General features: G+C 47.2%; 1 protein-coding gene across 4 annotated transcripts in view; it reads right to left on the minus strand.

Annotated features, from left to right (window-relative positions):
• Positions 1-9,701: 9,701 nt before the first annotated feature.
• Positions 9,702-13,060, minus strand: part of LOC122369646 (prominin-like protein) — a 70,488-nt gene continuing 67,129 nt past the window's right edge. For all 4 annotated transcript variants that reach the window (XM_043344543.1, XM_043344542.1, XM_043344544.1 and 1 more), the window contains one exon: positions 9,702-10,786. In XM_043344543.1, coding sequence (XP_043200478.1) covers positions 10,771-10,786 — 16 coding nt within the window. In that variant the 3' untranslated portion in view covers positions 9,702-10,770. The remainder of the gene's footprint in view (positions 10,787-13,060) is intronic.

Below are 13,060 nucleotides of genomic sequence, written 5' to 3' on the forward strand. Positions count from 1 at the left end.
ATTCCAAAACCTCCCCAGAGCCGCCGCAGGGTGAATCTGCTGCTAATTAACCAGCACGCTGAATAAATGGTACTCTCTTAGCAGACGTCACCCGAGCTGCCATATCTACGTCTCACGTGCGCAACAATTGTCTTTTCATGGTTAAATATATAACAAACATAATCTAACCTGACCTAACCTGACCTACAACCTACAACCTAACCTACCAACCTACAACCTACAACCTACCCTACCTAACTGGATATGGCAGCTCGGGTGACGTCTGCTAAGAGAATACCGAATAAATTTGGTGACCATCTTTCAGCAAAAAATTATGCGGCCGCCCTGCACCAAAAAAATCAACCGCCGCCCTGTGCTGAATTCATTCAGCGAATGCAAAGTTGTGGCAGACGTGCGCTGAAATTTTCAGCGCAATCCCGCCACTATGCCGGACATATACGGCATACCGTGTATTTTTTCCCAGTCTGACCGACAAATACCCTATATTGATATGAATACTGTAGGTTGCAAGTTTTAGCCTTTAGGTTGGTAGTTTGTAGGTCTGTACTTCTGTAAGTTGGTTGGCAGGTTCAATGTTATAGGTAAGGTAAGGTCAGGTGAGATTACTTTAAAGTTTCGGTAACGGTAGCGCTGGCTTACACCAAAGTTTCTTGGTTTCACCACACTGCACCTATACATTTACCTTTTTACTCATAACAATAACAATAACACAGCAACAGCCAACAGTTAGACAATGAAAATGAAAATTTACATTCACATTCGGAGAAATTCATCTTCCTCATTGAGTACCTATCTCAAAACTTACCCAAAACAACCAAAACGCACTGGGAGCCCTAAAACCAATAATTGCAAAATCGAACAGCAAGTGTTATCATTTTGTAATCAAAAATTGAAATCGTGACTCGACTTGTTTGCCATGATCATGTTTGCGCGGGATAACTGCAAAGCTATGTATCGTACAGTTATTGTTCAACAAAGATTGACGACGAGTGGTGAAAAGCACGTTTGGCGAATGAGACTTACAGCTGTTGATGTAATTGCTTCAAATTGCCTAGCAACTGCTCTTCAAAGCAAGCTTAGAACAGAGTATGGTCTCAGTTCAGCCGCATATGAAACAGGGCCAGTAAACTGAGTTGAGGCCATTAAATACATTTTACTGCAGCTTTCATATGAAAGCATCGACAATGCTTTATCCAGAAAAGTAAACGACAATAATAAAAAGGTGAGACTTTGACCGCTTATTCTGCTGGGAGACGGGAGCAAGTTTTTCGGCCTGAATAGATTATTGCAGAGCACCGGCATAATAGTCCAGCCACCCGACAGGTGCCCGACAGGTCGGGTTACTCACGGGAGATGTCATCTAAGTCAAAGCATCAAAATTCAAAGGTAAAAATATTCCCATTTTCATGTTTTGACATCGGCTCAATCGCCTGACACCCGGAGACCTCGGGTCGCTAGCTGAACGGCTGAATCAAACCCGTCCGGCTGACGTTGAACGTTGCCGACGGGAAACGACCTCACCTGGCAATGGAACTGCAGTTTCACGTTAAGTTAAATTCTCAAAGACAGCCTCTTCGCCACTTCCTTCACACTTCAACGCACTCCTCAAAGACCGTGGCAGTGCTAGTGTCACTTATCAGTGTCACCTGATCGCCGCTACTATCGTATTTGATACCGTTTGATGATTGATCGCCATATAGCTATCTTGCTGGACCATCGATTGTGCGATTGCATAGATCCTTTGCGCAGATAACAGCAGAGTAGAGCATTGAACGTCGTCTGAGCGCTTCATCGATATGATATCCCTGAATAGCACATTACGACTCTAAATCCTGCGGTCTGAAGAGTGTAGTACATCGGTAACATGCAATAAACATAAGCCAGGACGTGATGATCGTACCTACCGCTATAATTGGCGCAGTCCATTACTATTATTTTTTTAATATAGCTATTTCTATCGACAAAAAAAAATATGCATCTTGAAGAGACTACATGTCTATTTGTCCTTTGAACATCGTTATGCTTTTTAACAAATACTTTCAAAGGTGTTCAAATCGATCCTTTTTATAGCTATATAATATCGGCGAAGCATCTAAGGAACGTCAGTCTCTACGTGTCCAGTTTTAACAATCGTGCCAACTGCCAACATCGTCCAACGGTCATTGACGAGCGGCATTAACATGTTTTTACGTTTTGTTGTTAGTCGGATAATGCTGATGAAAATAAAACAAGGTGGGATGGAATGGAGACGCGTAATTCGATATTTGCATGCTGCATCAAAGGCCATTACGAAAGACGTCCGGAACTAATGGCATTGGCGATCAGGAGCGTGGGAACTACTTTCAGACTGGGGGGGGGGAGGGCACATCATTGTAGAGATCAACCTATAGGATACCTCCAAATCTAGCTTTCTCAACGGTTTTAGGCTACTTATTTTTTCATCCCTTGACTTTTTCAACAAAAAAGGAAACATTTGCATAAAAAGTACGGTATTCGGTCTCAAAGTTGTGGGGGCACCGCCCCCACGGCCCCAGAGTTGGAGGGGGGGGGGGGGAAGCTGCCCCCACTGCCCCCCCCCCTCGTTCCTGTGCCTATGTTGGCGATAAGAAACAGTAGGTAATGCCTTTCGCCGCAGCGCCTGTCCGATGCCTGTGCGTTAGGCTACCCGCATTGCTCGGGTGCTATGCGGGTCAGTCTAACCACAGTCTAGGCTCTACGCGCCGCCGATGCCCGATACTATCGCCGCTCGGGAATCGCTGACGACGTTACGTTTGAGGGCATCTATGTGCTTAGTGCATACTGCATGGACTATGGAATTGGACATTGCGTTTGTGTGCTGAGTTTTACAATACAGGATCATAATGAAATATTTATTGATAAGCTTTTTGAACGGGTCGAATTGAAGCACGAACGACGTGCGTTAATGAATTGGTATAAATACCATATCGCATTTGAATTCGATCAATATACGCGTAGACAAGCCATTCCTGCAGTTGTCGCGCCGTCTGCTGACTTACCTGTGGGGTCTGTCGTCGGGCAGACCGAGGTGCCGCGGGCCGAGGTGGTCGGGTCGGGCGGGCGGTGTGAGGGCCGCGGGCCGGTGCCGCCGCGGCGCCGGCCGGGTCACCCGGGCAGCACCATAACAGAGCGGGCGTGTTGTGGCTCCGCTCCACCGTCTCCCGGCTACCGCGCCAAACAGGCGTCACCGCTCCGCGGCCGTGTCGCCGCCGCCGTGACCTAACGACACGACACGGCACGGCACGGGGCGGGGCGGGGCGGGGCGGCGCACGGACGGACACCGGGCGGGATGGTCGGAGGGACGACGGCAGCTGGGACGGAAGGACAGTAAATAAGAGACTGATAATCGCGAGGGTATTCTTTTTCCTGTCAAATGTACCTAATAGAATATGTATGCGCCACTTTTTAATTCAGAGGGGGGACATGATCATTGGTAGGCATACGAAGTACCACCGATTACCGAAGAGCCATAAATGTGTTTTGATGGCCTGTTCATTAGGTTTTTGATTAAAATCCTTATGTTACGTAAACAGATTCATCACCTGCATCTTCTACGGCGGCGATTGACCTGTTTTGTCATAATTATGATCGTTTTAACTTTGAGGTACCTACACCTACCTATTATTTGCAGAACAATGCTCCGTCTTCAGTAGCGGCGGAACACCTTCACTTAAGGGGGGGGGGGGGCACTGCCGACTTTTGGTCCCATTCTTTCCATGCAACGCCCATAATAGGTAGGTAGGGCTAATGTTAAAATGCCAAAATCAAAGGGGGGCACGGTGCCCTGGTGCCCTCCCCGTTCCGCCGCCTTTGTCCGTCTTTTCCATTCTCAGGAAAGGACGTACCCGTCTCATCATGGATCACCCAAAAGAAAGCGACCACGCACACATTGCTCCAACAGACGGTATCGCCAGCGGTATCGTTCAGCTCTCTATCGCCAGCGTGTTTGGAGCTATCGCGAAAAAACCCTATGGGGGGGGGGCGGCACCCGCCCCCCCCCCCTCGGCCGGCGAGGGTTAAAACTCGCTTATGGTAGACAGCTGAAACTTGGCATACCTAATATTTTATTCAAGCTGGATCTTTTGACACCAACTGCGTTTTCAGGTCAGGTCAGGTCACTGACCTATGACGTCATAAATGAACCTCTGCATGGTCCTCAGAAGTTGCAACTTTGCAACGCCCTCAGTGCCAGAGGAACTTTCACAGGAAGATGAAACTTACAGGACGTAGTATCCTTTACCTAGAGGTCTCACAAATTGTATATCTCAGATTTTTCCCAAATGTCACATGAGGTCAGTTCGGTCACGTGACCTCACCATAATAAGTCAATGGAGGGAAATATGAAAACTGTTATTTTGACGCCGGAAATTGTCTAAAAACTGTCCCAAGCACATGAAATCGTGGTTTCATGCACTCTTTGTAAGGTCCGATCATGAAACCACGATTTCATGTGCTTGGGATAGTTTTAGATCATTTCCGGCGCCAAAATAACAGTTTCAATATTTCCCCCATTGACTTATAATGGTGAGGTCACGTGACCGACCTGACCTCATGTGACATTTAGGTTAAATCCGAGATAAACAAGTTGTGAGACCTCAGAAGGATACTACGTCCTGTAACTTTCATCTTCCTGTGAAAGTTCCTCTGGCACTGAGGGCGTTGCAAAGTTGCAACATCTGAGGACTTCGCAGAGGTTTATTTATGACGGCATAGGTCAGTGACCTGACCTGACCTGAAAACGCAGTTGAGGTCAAAAGATCCAGTTTGAATAAAAGATTAGGTATACCAAGTTTCAGCTGTCTACCCTAAGCGAGTTTTAACCCTCGCCGGCCGAGGGGGGGGGGGCGGGTGCCGCCCCCCCATAGGGTTTTTTCGCGATAGCTCCAAACACGCTGGCGATAGAGAGCTGAAACTTGGCATACCTGACCTTTGATCCAAGCCGCATCTTTTGACACCAACCGCATTTTTGGGTCAGGTCAGGTCACTGACCTATGACGTCATAAGTGAACCTCTGCACGGTCTTCAGATGTCGCAACTTCGCAACGCCCTCACTGCCAGAGGAGATGTCACAGGGAAATGAAACTTGCAGGATCTAGTATCCATTATGAGTCCCACAACTTGTATATCTCGGATTTTTCCTAAAGGTCATATGAGGTCAGGTCATTTTCGTGACCTCACCATTATAAGTCAATGGGGAAAAATGAAAACTGCTATTCTGGCGCCGGGAACGATCTCCAACTATCTCAAGCACACAGAATCGTGATTTGATGCACTCCTTGCAAGGTTAGATGCGTCACTTTTGCAATGTTGACCTTGCGTGACGTCATTTATGACGTCATCAAGGTCATATTAGTTTTTCGTCAATAACTCCCGATCAAATTGAGCTAGCGAGTCGGGAAAGCCACCAATGGACTCAGGAAGACCTGCCGAATCGAATGATATGCGACATGACCTCTTTCGACCAACTTCGTGACCTGGGGGTGCTGACCTGACCTTGACCTGAGGTCAACACCCCAAGTTGACCTGACCCGGACAAAAAGTACATCATTCGACGCGCCTGAGCGAGACGAACACGATGCTGCCAAAATCGGCGCTCTGCGGCCGTTTTTTGCGAAGTTATTCACCAAAAACTGAACCGTACCTTGGGTCACTTGACCTGACCTCAGAGGTCACCGGTTGACCTAGGACCTTAAAATCGGGTACCAATATCTGCGTCTCGTAACGGCGCACACGCTCGTTTTTTCCGCGACGCGCTAGCTCCACCAGGGGCGAAACGGCGAGGGGGGGGGGTCGTACCCGCCCCCCCTCGGCCGGCGCGTATGTAGAAAACCAATAGGTCCGGCGAGGGTTAAGCTATCGCGAAAAGCCCTATGAGGCGGCACCCGCCCCACCCCTTCTCGGCCGACGAGGGTTAATGTACTAGTTCATTAAGTTCATGTACATGTATGCGCAGATATAGTATCATCTCAGCTAAAAATATCTCTAATTCATGTTCGACACATTCTAGTGTTGTTACAAAAATTAACTCATTATATTTTCAATTTATTTGACTTTTATGCCTGACGAATATTTATTTTTCAAAAAATATGTGCTGTCTCCAAAATGGAAATTTTTCGGATCTCGGGGACCACACCATCGGATTCCTTGCAAAATTTTGGTCCAGAAAACACTAAAATTGGAGATAGGTATTTTCAAAAGTTATTTACCGTCTTTTGGGGCAATGTGCGCAGCCAACAGTTGTTGGCTGCGTGGTCGCTTTCTTACCTGACAAACTTTGTTAAGGAAGAGGATGCTCCCGTATGGGGGATTGTTTGAGCGGTTGGTTGGCTTGACCTGCCTATATGAAACTGTAAACTTGAATTTGGGTCACTCAATAAAGTAGCCGGTGTGTTAGCGGCCCAGCCAATAGCCATTTGTTTGCTGAATGGATAAAAGTGGGTGTCTTAGCTTATCCACAGCTGGGCTAAGCGTACCTACCGTCTTTGGTCTGTGAAGAGACTCACATTGCCCATGCCCATGAACCTATTAATCTGACAGAAAATATACATGTGACGTTCAATTTTATTTAACCATCTCGGTGTTTACGTTTAGCCTTGCTTGTAGTTGTTTTTTCGTATTCGGGAGAAGTGCTAACACAGCATTTCCGGCTCGGATAGCGTCCAAACGCGGAACATTCGTGAATTGGGCGCTTACTGCTGGCGAGCGGCTTCACTTCGAACATGTGTACTACAGGGTGTTTCACTAAAAGTGTCAAAAAGTAAAAGGTCATAATGCACATAATAACAATGTTTTCTAAGGAAATTTGCATATCATTTCATCCGCAATTGTTGGACATTTGAATATATAAAAACGATATCACCGTCACTCAAACCTATTCCACACATCTGCCCCTTCTTTTGATGCACCGTTTCGGCACGTGTCCGGAGGTGCCTCACAGCCCGTTTTCATCTTCAGCGTCCAGACTGTCGGCAAAGCCTTGAATTGTGCTCTTCAGCTCCCGAAGTGATGCGACTTGAGTTTTCCTCAGCTCTGCGAGGGCTTCTGAGTCACTGACCAAACCAGAGGCTTAGCGGTGACAGATCGGGGCTTCGCGCTGGCCAGGGGCGGGCGGCGAGGCAGCTGATTATTCGGCCCAGGAGCTTCTGGTCCAGTCAGTTCCTGGTGGCTACAGCCGTTACAGTGGTTGATTTTAATAACTTGTAAGGCCCTGGCTATTTCTGATGTTGGAATTAGCTTCTTGTTATCTTCAAAGGCCCTCAAAAAGACCCTGACCTTCTCAACGGTTTCCGCCGAGAGGTGGGGGCAACCCCGCCTTTTTTGGACTGGAACCGGGATCGAAGGAACCCTTTTAAACCTCTCAACAAGCCCTTTGGAACTTTTATAATCTGGAACGTAGCGAGGTGAGAGAGTAAAAAGTTTCCTGAAAAGTCGGCATACGGTTTCAATGTTTCTGATGGCACCAAATGTACATAAGTGTAATACCATCCCTCCTGTTGCGGTGTAAATAACCTGTTCTTGTTCTGCATAAGGAAAAAATGACTAGTAACTTTGGCCTCCTGCCCTCGCTCCGTATGAGTGTAAAATATATCTTAAATGGATAAAAAATAAATGTCCAAAAATTTGCAACAAAGCCACGTGCGCAGCCACGTGATTTGCATATTCTATGTATCTTTAATAGGCATTTACTTTTTGACACTTTTAGTGAAACACCCTGTATATGTAGGTATAACCGTGTAGGATCCTGGTAGAGCCGAACGGCGGCGGAGGTACCGCTGGCTCGGTCGGGCGGTTTGTTGGCTGGGCTGGCGCCGGGCAACACGCGCTCCAAGTTCACTGTTACCGCGGTGCGATCGACGCTGCAACCTCGGTCGGTGCGGCCTGGATCGATGGCGCGTGCCTGACTGCGGCCGTCGTGTAGTTACGGCCCCGACCGAATCTTTACCGTTCCGGACGACACGGGCGCCTACAGTCCAGCTATGCCGCGTCCGCACTCCGCAGCCCCATGTGTCCTGGTATGATTGCCACTGGAGACGCTTGACCAGACTGGTGTCGTATTTATCAGGTCGTTTTTTTTTTTTTTGTACGCCCTGGCGCAGGCACACATTGACATGCCTGGATTGATGGAGAAAGACCCAACGCGGTTTCCGATATGGTGACCTCAGTGAGCTCATGTGATTCAACCACATTTTTTAGCACATTTTTAGGTCATGATCCTGGTCAGATCCTGGTCAGGTCACTTCGGTACATATGACATTATAAGTGAGCCTTTGCACGGCTCAATAATGTCGCAACTTCCTAACGCCCTCAGTGCCCTCATCTTTCGCAGGGGGAGGGGGGGGGGGTTAAAACTTACAGGAAGTAAAAAGCTCTCAAACTCTGACAGCGTCAGCTTCTATATATCGTTTTTTTTTTTCATAAGGGTCGCGTCAGCGTGAGGTCAGGTGGGCTCACTGGCGGATCCAACCCAAGGGTGGGGGTGGGGGGGGGGGGGGGTGGGGGAGGGGTGCATTTGGAGCAAATGACCCCAGCTCGTAGCTTCCGAAATCGATGCGAATTTGCATTTTTTCTAGGAGAGAAAAAATTAACAATTTTTATGGCTGGGGGAAAAGTTTGTTTTTGAAGGGCATAACGGTGCGATAGCAATCAAAATCCGAGGAATATTTTTAATTTGGATAAACTTTTTGGGGGTGTGACTTGCTCGCAGCGTCTACTCTGAGACCTCCTTTTTTGATCCGCCTATTGGTGGGCTAGGTGATCTAATCCAGAATTGGAGGATCAAAAGCATGCGATAGCATGCTTTTGCATCCGGAAATTCCCATTGGTGGGTCGCTGAAAAAAAGTTCGGCTGAACCTGTTTGTCAGTGAGTATGTGAGTGAGTTTGTCCAAGCTTTTTTGGACCTGGAGTCAAAATGGGTGGACCGATCGGGACGAAAGTGGGACCGTTTGATTCGTCTCCGGCGAGGTAAACTTTTGGTGCTGGCCTCGGTTCGCTCGGTGCTTCGTGGCACATGCTATTCCGCTTCAAAGTTTCGGTGACACGAATTTTTTTGTCAAGGCTACAGGTCAACCCGAGGTCACGGGCAAAGCCATACTGGCGGGCCACATCGGTAACACCTTGAACCAGTTTCCAGGGGGGTCACCGTCTGCGAGGGGTGCAGGCTGCACGTGCTGGGGTCGGAAAACCGTTTTGACGTGAGGTTCTCTGTCTCAAAGAAATTTTAAGCTATCAACCTCAAAATCGGTTCAATGGTAGTCCCAGGCAAGGGCTCCAAAATAATGCACATTTCATTGGGCTATGGATCCTCCAATTCTGGCCCAAGGCAACGCACGAGCGCTGCCGGCATCTAGTCAGTATTAATCAATGGGAGGAAGGATTTTGATTTACGAGTGCACAGCCGTACAAGTCACGAAAGTCGCGAGCCAGTACCCCAAGGTTTAGCATCGCCTCAGTGCCTATCCAGTTTCAATGCTTTCATACCCTAACTTTACCCGGACCGCTGCGCTAGCCATTGTGTCGACATGCCAGCACCAATTTCTACTCTTTCTGTGACTAGGGTCGACATAACATGGGGCGTCGCAAATTTAGCTGCGTAAACCAACCGAATCAGTTACAGTCCAGTGTCCACTGAACGAAATCCAGCTGACGATGAGGTAAAAAAAAAGATCGTCCAAAACACAAGCCTTAGAACACGCTTGGTTTATTAGCGCTACATAAAACACGGTCACTTCTCAATGGATAACACACATTTCGCACGATCACGTAAATACGAATACAATATCAACGAAATGCTCATACTTCTTCCATCAGCTGTTGATCGCCATGGGACGTATCTACTAAGTCCGGGCACATTTCGTCTTCCCCAGTGCAAGCTTTTCCGGGACACCTACTTGCGTTTTGGTCTGCACTCGTCATGTGGCCAATAATTGTTTGTTCAGAAATACATGCCTTTGCCGGGGACGATGCTTCCACCCATGGTCAGGCACTTTACTTTGTAAGCGCCGATATTCGCGAGGATGCCAATGAACGGCGTTAAGAGCTGACTCTAGCCAACTGCTGAGAAGACTGACCAAACGCGACATACGAGGCTCCACAAACACACAAACATTCACACAACGGCGGCGAAACGTGGAGTAAAACAAAACAGACCGCCGCTAAAACAACCTAAAACGAGCCGCCATCTTGGGCAGGGACACATCTGGTACAGTCGCACTGTCTTCAAAGCCGTCAAAACGCATATAAACAGGTTCTACAAAACACATACGAACGGTCATGGCCTCCATCCGACGCCATATTGGAATATCCGGATAACTCCGGTACGTACCAGTTAAACAGATCCATGATCGCATCAGATCACACACATCACTCGCCGCAAACAGGCGTCGGCACGAGAGGCCTTCTCAGATCCGTCTGGCCACAAAGGTCCATCCTATGCCCACACGAAGGCCCAAATCGGGCCCCGCCTAGTCAACACCAAAAGGTTTCCGGAGCCCGGCTTACACACGGTTAAAGTTCCGCATTTCTCACTCGTTTCAGAACGCCCGCTGTCCGCTTCAACCATGGCGTATCACAGCGTCGGGGCAGTCACGTGACAGACACGTGACTGGCCGCGCCCGGGGGCACGGGCGGTCATCAAACGGCGAAACTGCGAGCGCCCCAGGCGCGGCGTGTCACCGGCCGGAAGCTGCAGTTGCGCCGGCCGATCCTAGATGGCACCACGGTACGCAGCGGCGTTGCCGGCTCCCGCTTGGGCTCAGGAGCGCTCCGGCCTGGCGGGAGACACGGGTCAAGGTCAAAACAGGTGACGTCAGAGGATCAGACGAGGCGTCAAATACACCGGGTCGGGCGCTTACAGCATTATTCGAAAATCTTGCACGTTAGGCGGATGATGAGCATCGGAATAAACTAATCTATTCATGAATAAATCATGACGTTTTGCGTTATCGGTTGCAGGCTAGAGGCAGTGTCGCCGTACTAATCACAAAATGCCAATGCGACACTATAAAAAATAGTGGCATCCACAGCCGCCTCATGTTCCTTGTCAACAGCCCTAAACATCTGACACACATTGATTGGTTGCATGCTACAATAATTCTGAAAACAACAGGTTATGGCGATCCTACAATAATCGATCGAGCGAGTCAACCGACTGGTAACGAATAGGGTAAAAAGACTAGATATCGAGAGATATTCCAGAAAGACTGGATCTAGATACTGAGAAGAAAGAAAACCATGCAATATGACCACACCAAATACAGGGGAGCAAGAGGGTTTCATTTGTAACCCCAAGTTTTGTAAACGTGTCTCAGGTTGCGAGGAATACATCGAGTAGCTAGTTGCAGGAAACACATCGAAAATACAAACGTACAAACAAATTTACATTCCAATAATTATCGGGTAAATATAACGAATACCATTGCATTTTCTTTCTGTAACGCATATCACAGGGAAAAGACTATCGACATTTGAAGAAGGTGCACAATGGGTCACCATGGCGTAACCACGGATCATTATCACAGCTCAAAGGCAACACCGTCTAATAGAAAACAGACAGGTCGTAGTTAGAAAGGCTAGGCTAACCTTCAAGGCTTCACAACCGCCTACAGAAAGGACATTATAATATCTAGCGTGATATCGAAACAAACTCCGTGACATAAGGAAGCACAGGACATCTATATCTATCGAACGCACAAGTCACCATAGAAATGATCCATCATAAAAAATAAATAAATGGTCAAAGGAGGGTACTATCAGGGTACATATAACACAACGATGGGCGTGTAAACTGACAGAAAAGCGAATCATTTACTGCTTCTAAAATTGAAATTAAATAAAAGCCTAATCACACAGCTTTTGTCTTTGACAGGACGCAGCTTCGACGTTTTTTTAAATTATAACGTAAAAACAATTTGAATTTATACGTCAGTTTTTCACGCCCATCCAATAGATTGACATCCATTCCTACGACAGCGACTGCAGTCTAACCTGACCGCACCATGTGACGTCACACGTTATATGACGTCACATTACGTCACCACCGGTGGCAGTACCGCATCACAGGCCGCCGACCACCTGACACCAACGACCGGGTCAAGGTCAAGGAGGCTAGGTCAACATGGGGTCAAGGTCACTAACTAGGTGGTTTGGACAAGAGCCAGGCTTCGACCGATTTAGGAAGCCTTGCGTTATTCTCATTCTTGGGAGAAGTTGCATCGGAAACGGGGAAACGTCCTTGGATTAGAAGAGTATTTTGCTACAGGCATACTAAACTGCGGGACATAATTGGGAACATGTTAGTAAACGAATTTCTAGCTCAACTGCGTTTTCATCACTCATGGTAATTCATTATAGGAGAGTAGACTTTGAGATGACTTGAGTGTCATGATTAAAAAACTTTTCCTCAGGACTATATGTAATTAATGTTTATGTTTTTCGGAGTTTGAGTCCGTTTGAGCCCCATATGGGACATTCTCTTAACCTAGACCCGCAGCATACATAGTATCGTCGTCTTCAAACCGCTAGCTTATAGAACCTCTAGTATTTACCCAGCGGCCGCCATCTTTTCTCATATCGTTTTTTCGTATATTTTGTCCTACAATTACGCCAATTGTGAACATTACATTACAAGTTTGTCCCCAACAGTTGTAGTTTTATTTTAAAAAAAAGTCACCAACAGCTGGTAGATTGCCTGTAATATGCTTGGTGCTAAATTAGGTTTAGGTAATTAGGTCTTCTCAGGCATATTTAAAGTGTAGGTTTTTAGATGACGTTGTCGCGTGTTTTGTATTGTATGTGATTGTCGAACTACGAACCGAAACTTTGTGCGCCATTTTCACCGATGAAGGTACCACAACGAGTACCGAAATATCTGAATAAATGTAATATTTGTACTTATCCTCTTGAACAACTCCGAAAAAACATAAACATTAATTACAGAGTAGACTTTGACATATCAACACGCTAGCCAGAACTGACTTCTAAGACCACGCAAAACGCATTTCAATATCAAAACTCTTCTAGATAACCTAGATCAGTGACTACCA

The sequence above is a fragment of the Amphibalanus amphitrite genome, unplaced genomic scaffold (assembly GCF_019059575.1).
Source record: "Amphibalanus amphitrite isolate SeventyFive unplaced genomic scaffold, NRLGWU_Aamphi_draft 001058F_arrow, whole genome shotgun sequence".
Taxonomy (NCBI): domain Eukaryota; kingdom Metazoa; phylum Arthropoda; class Thecostraca; order Balanomorpha; family Balanidae; genus Amphibalanus; species Amphibalanus amphitrite.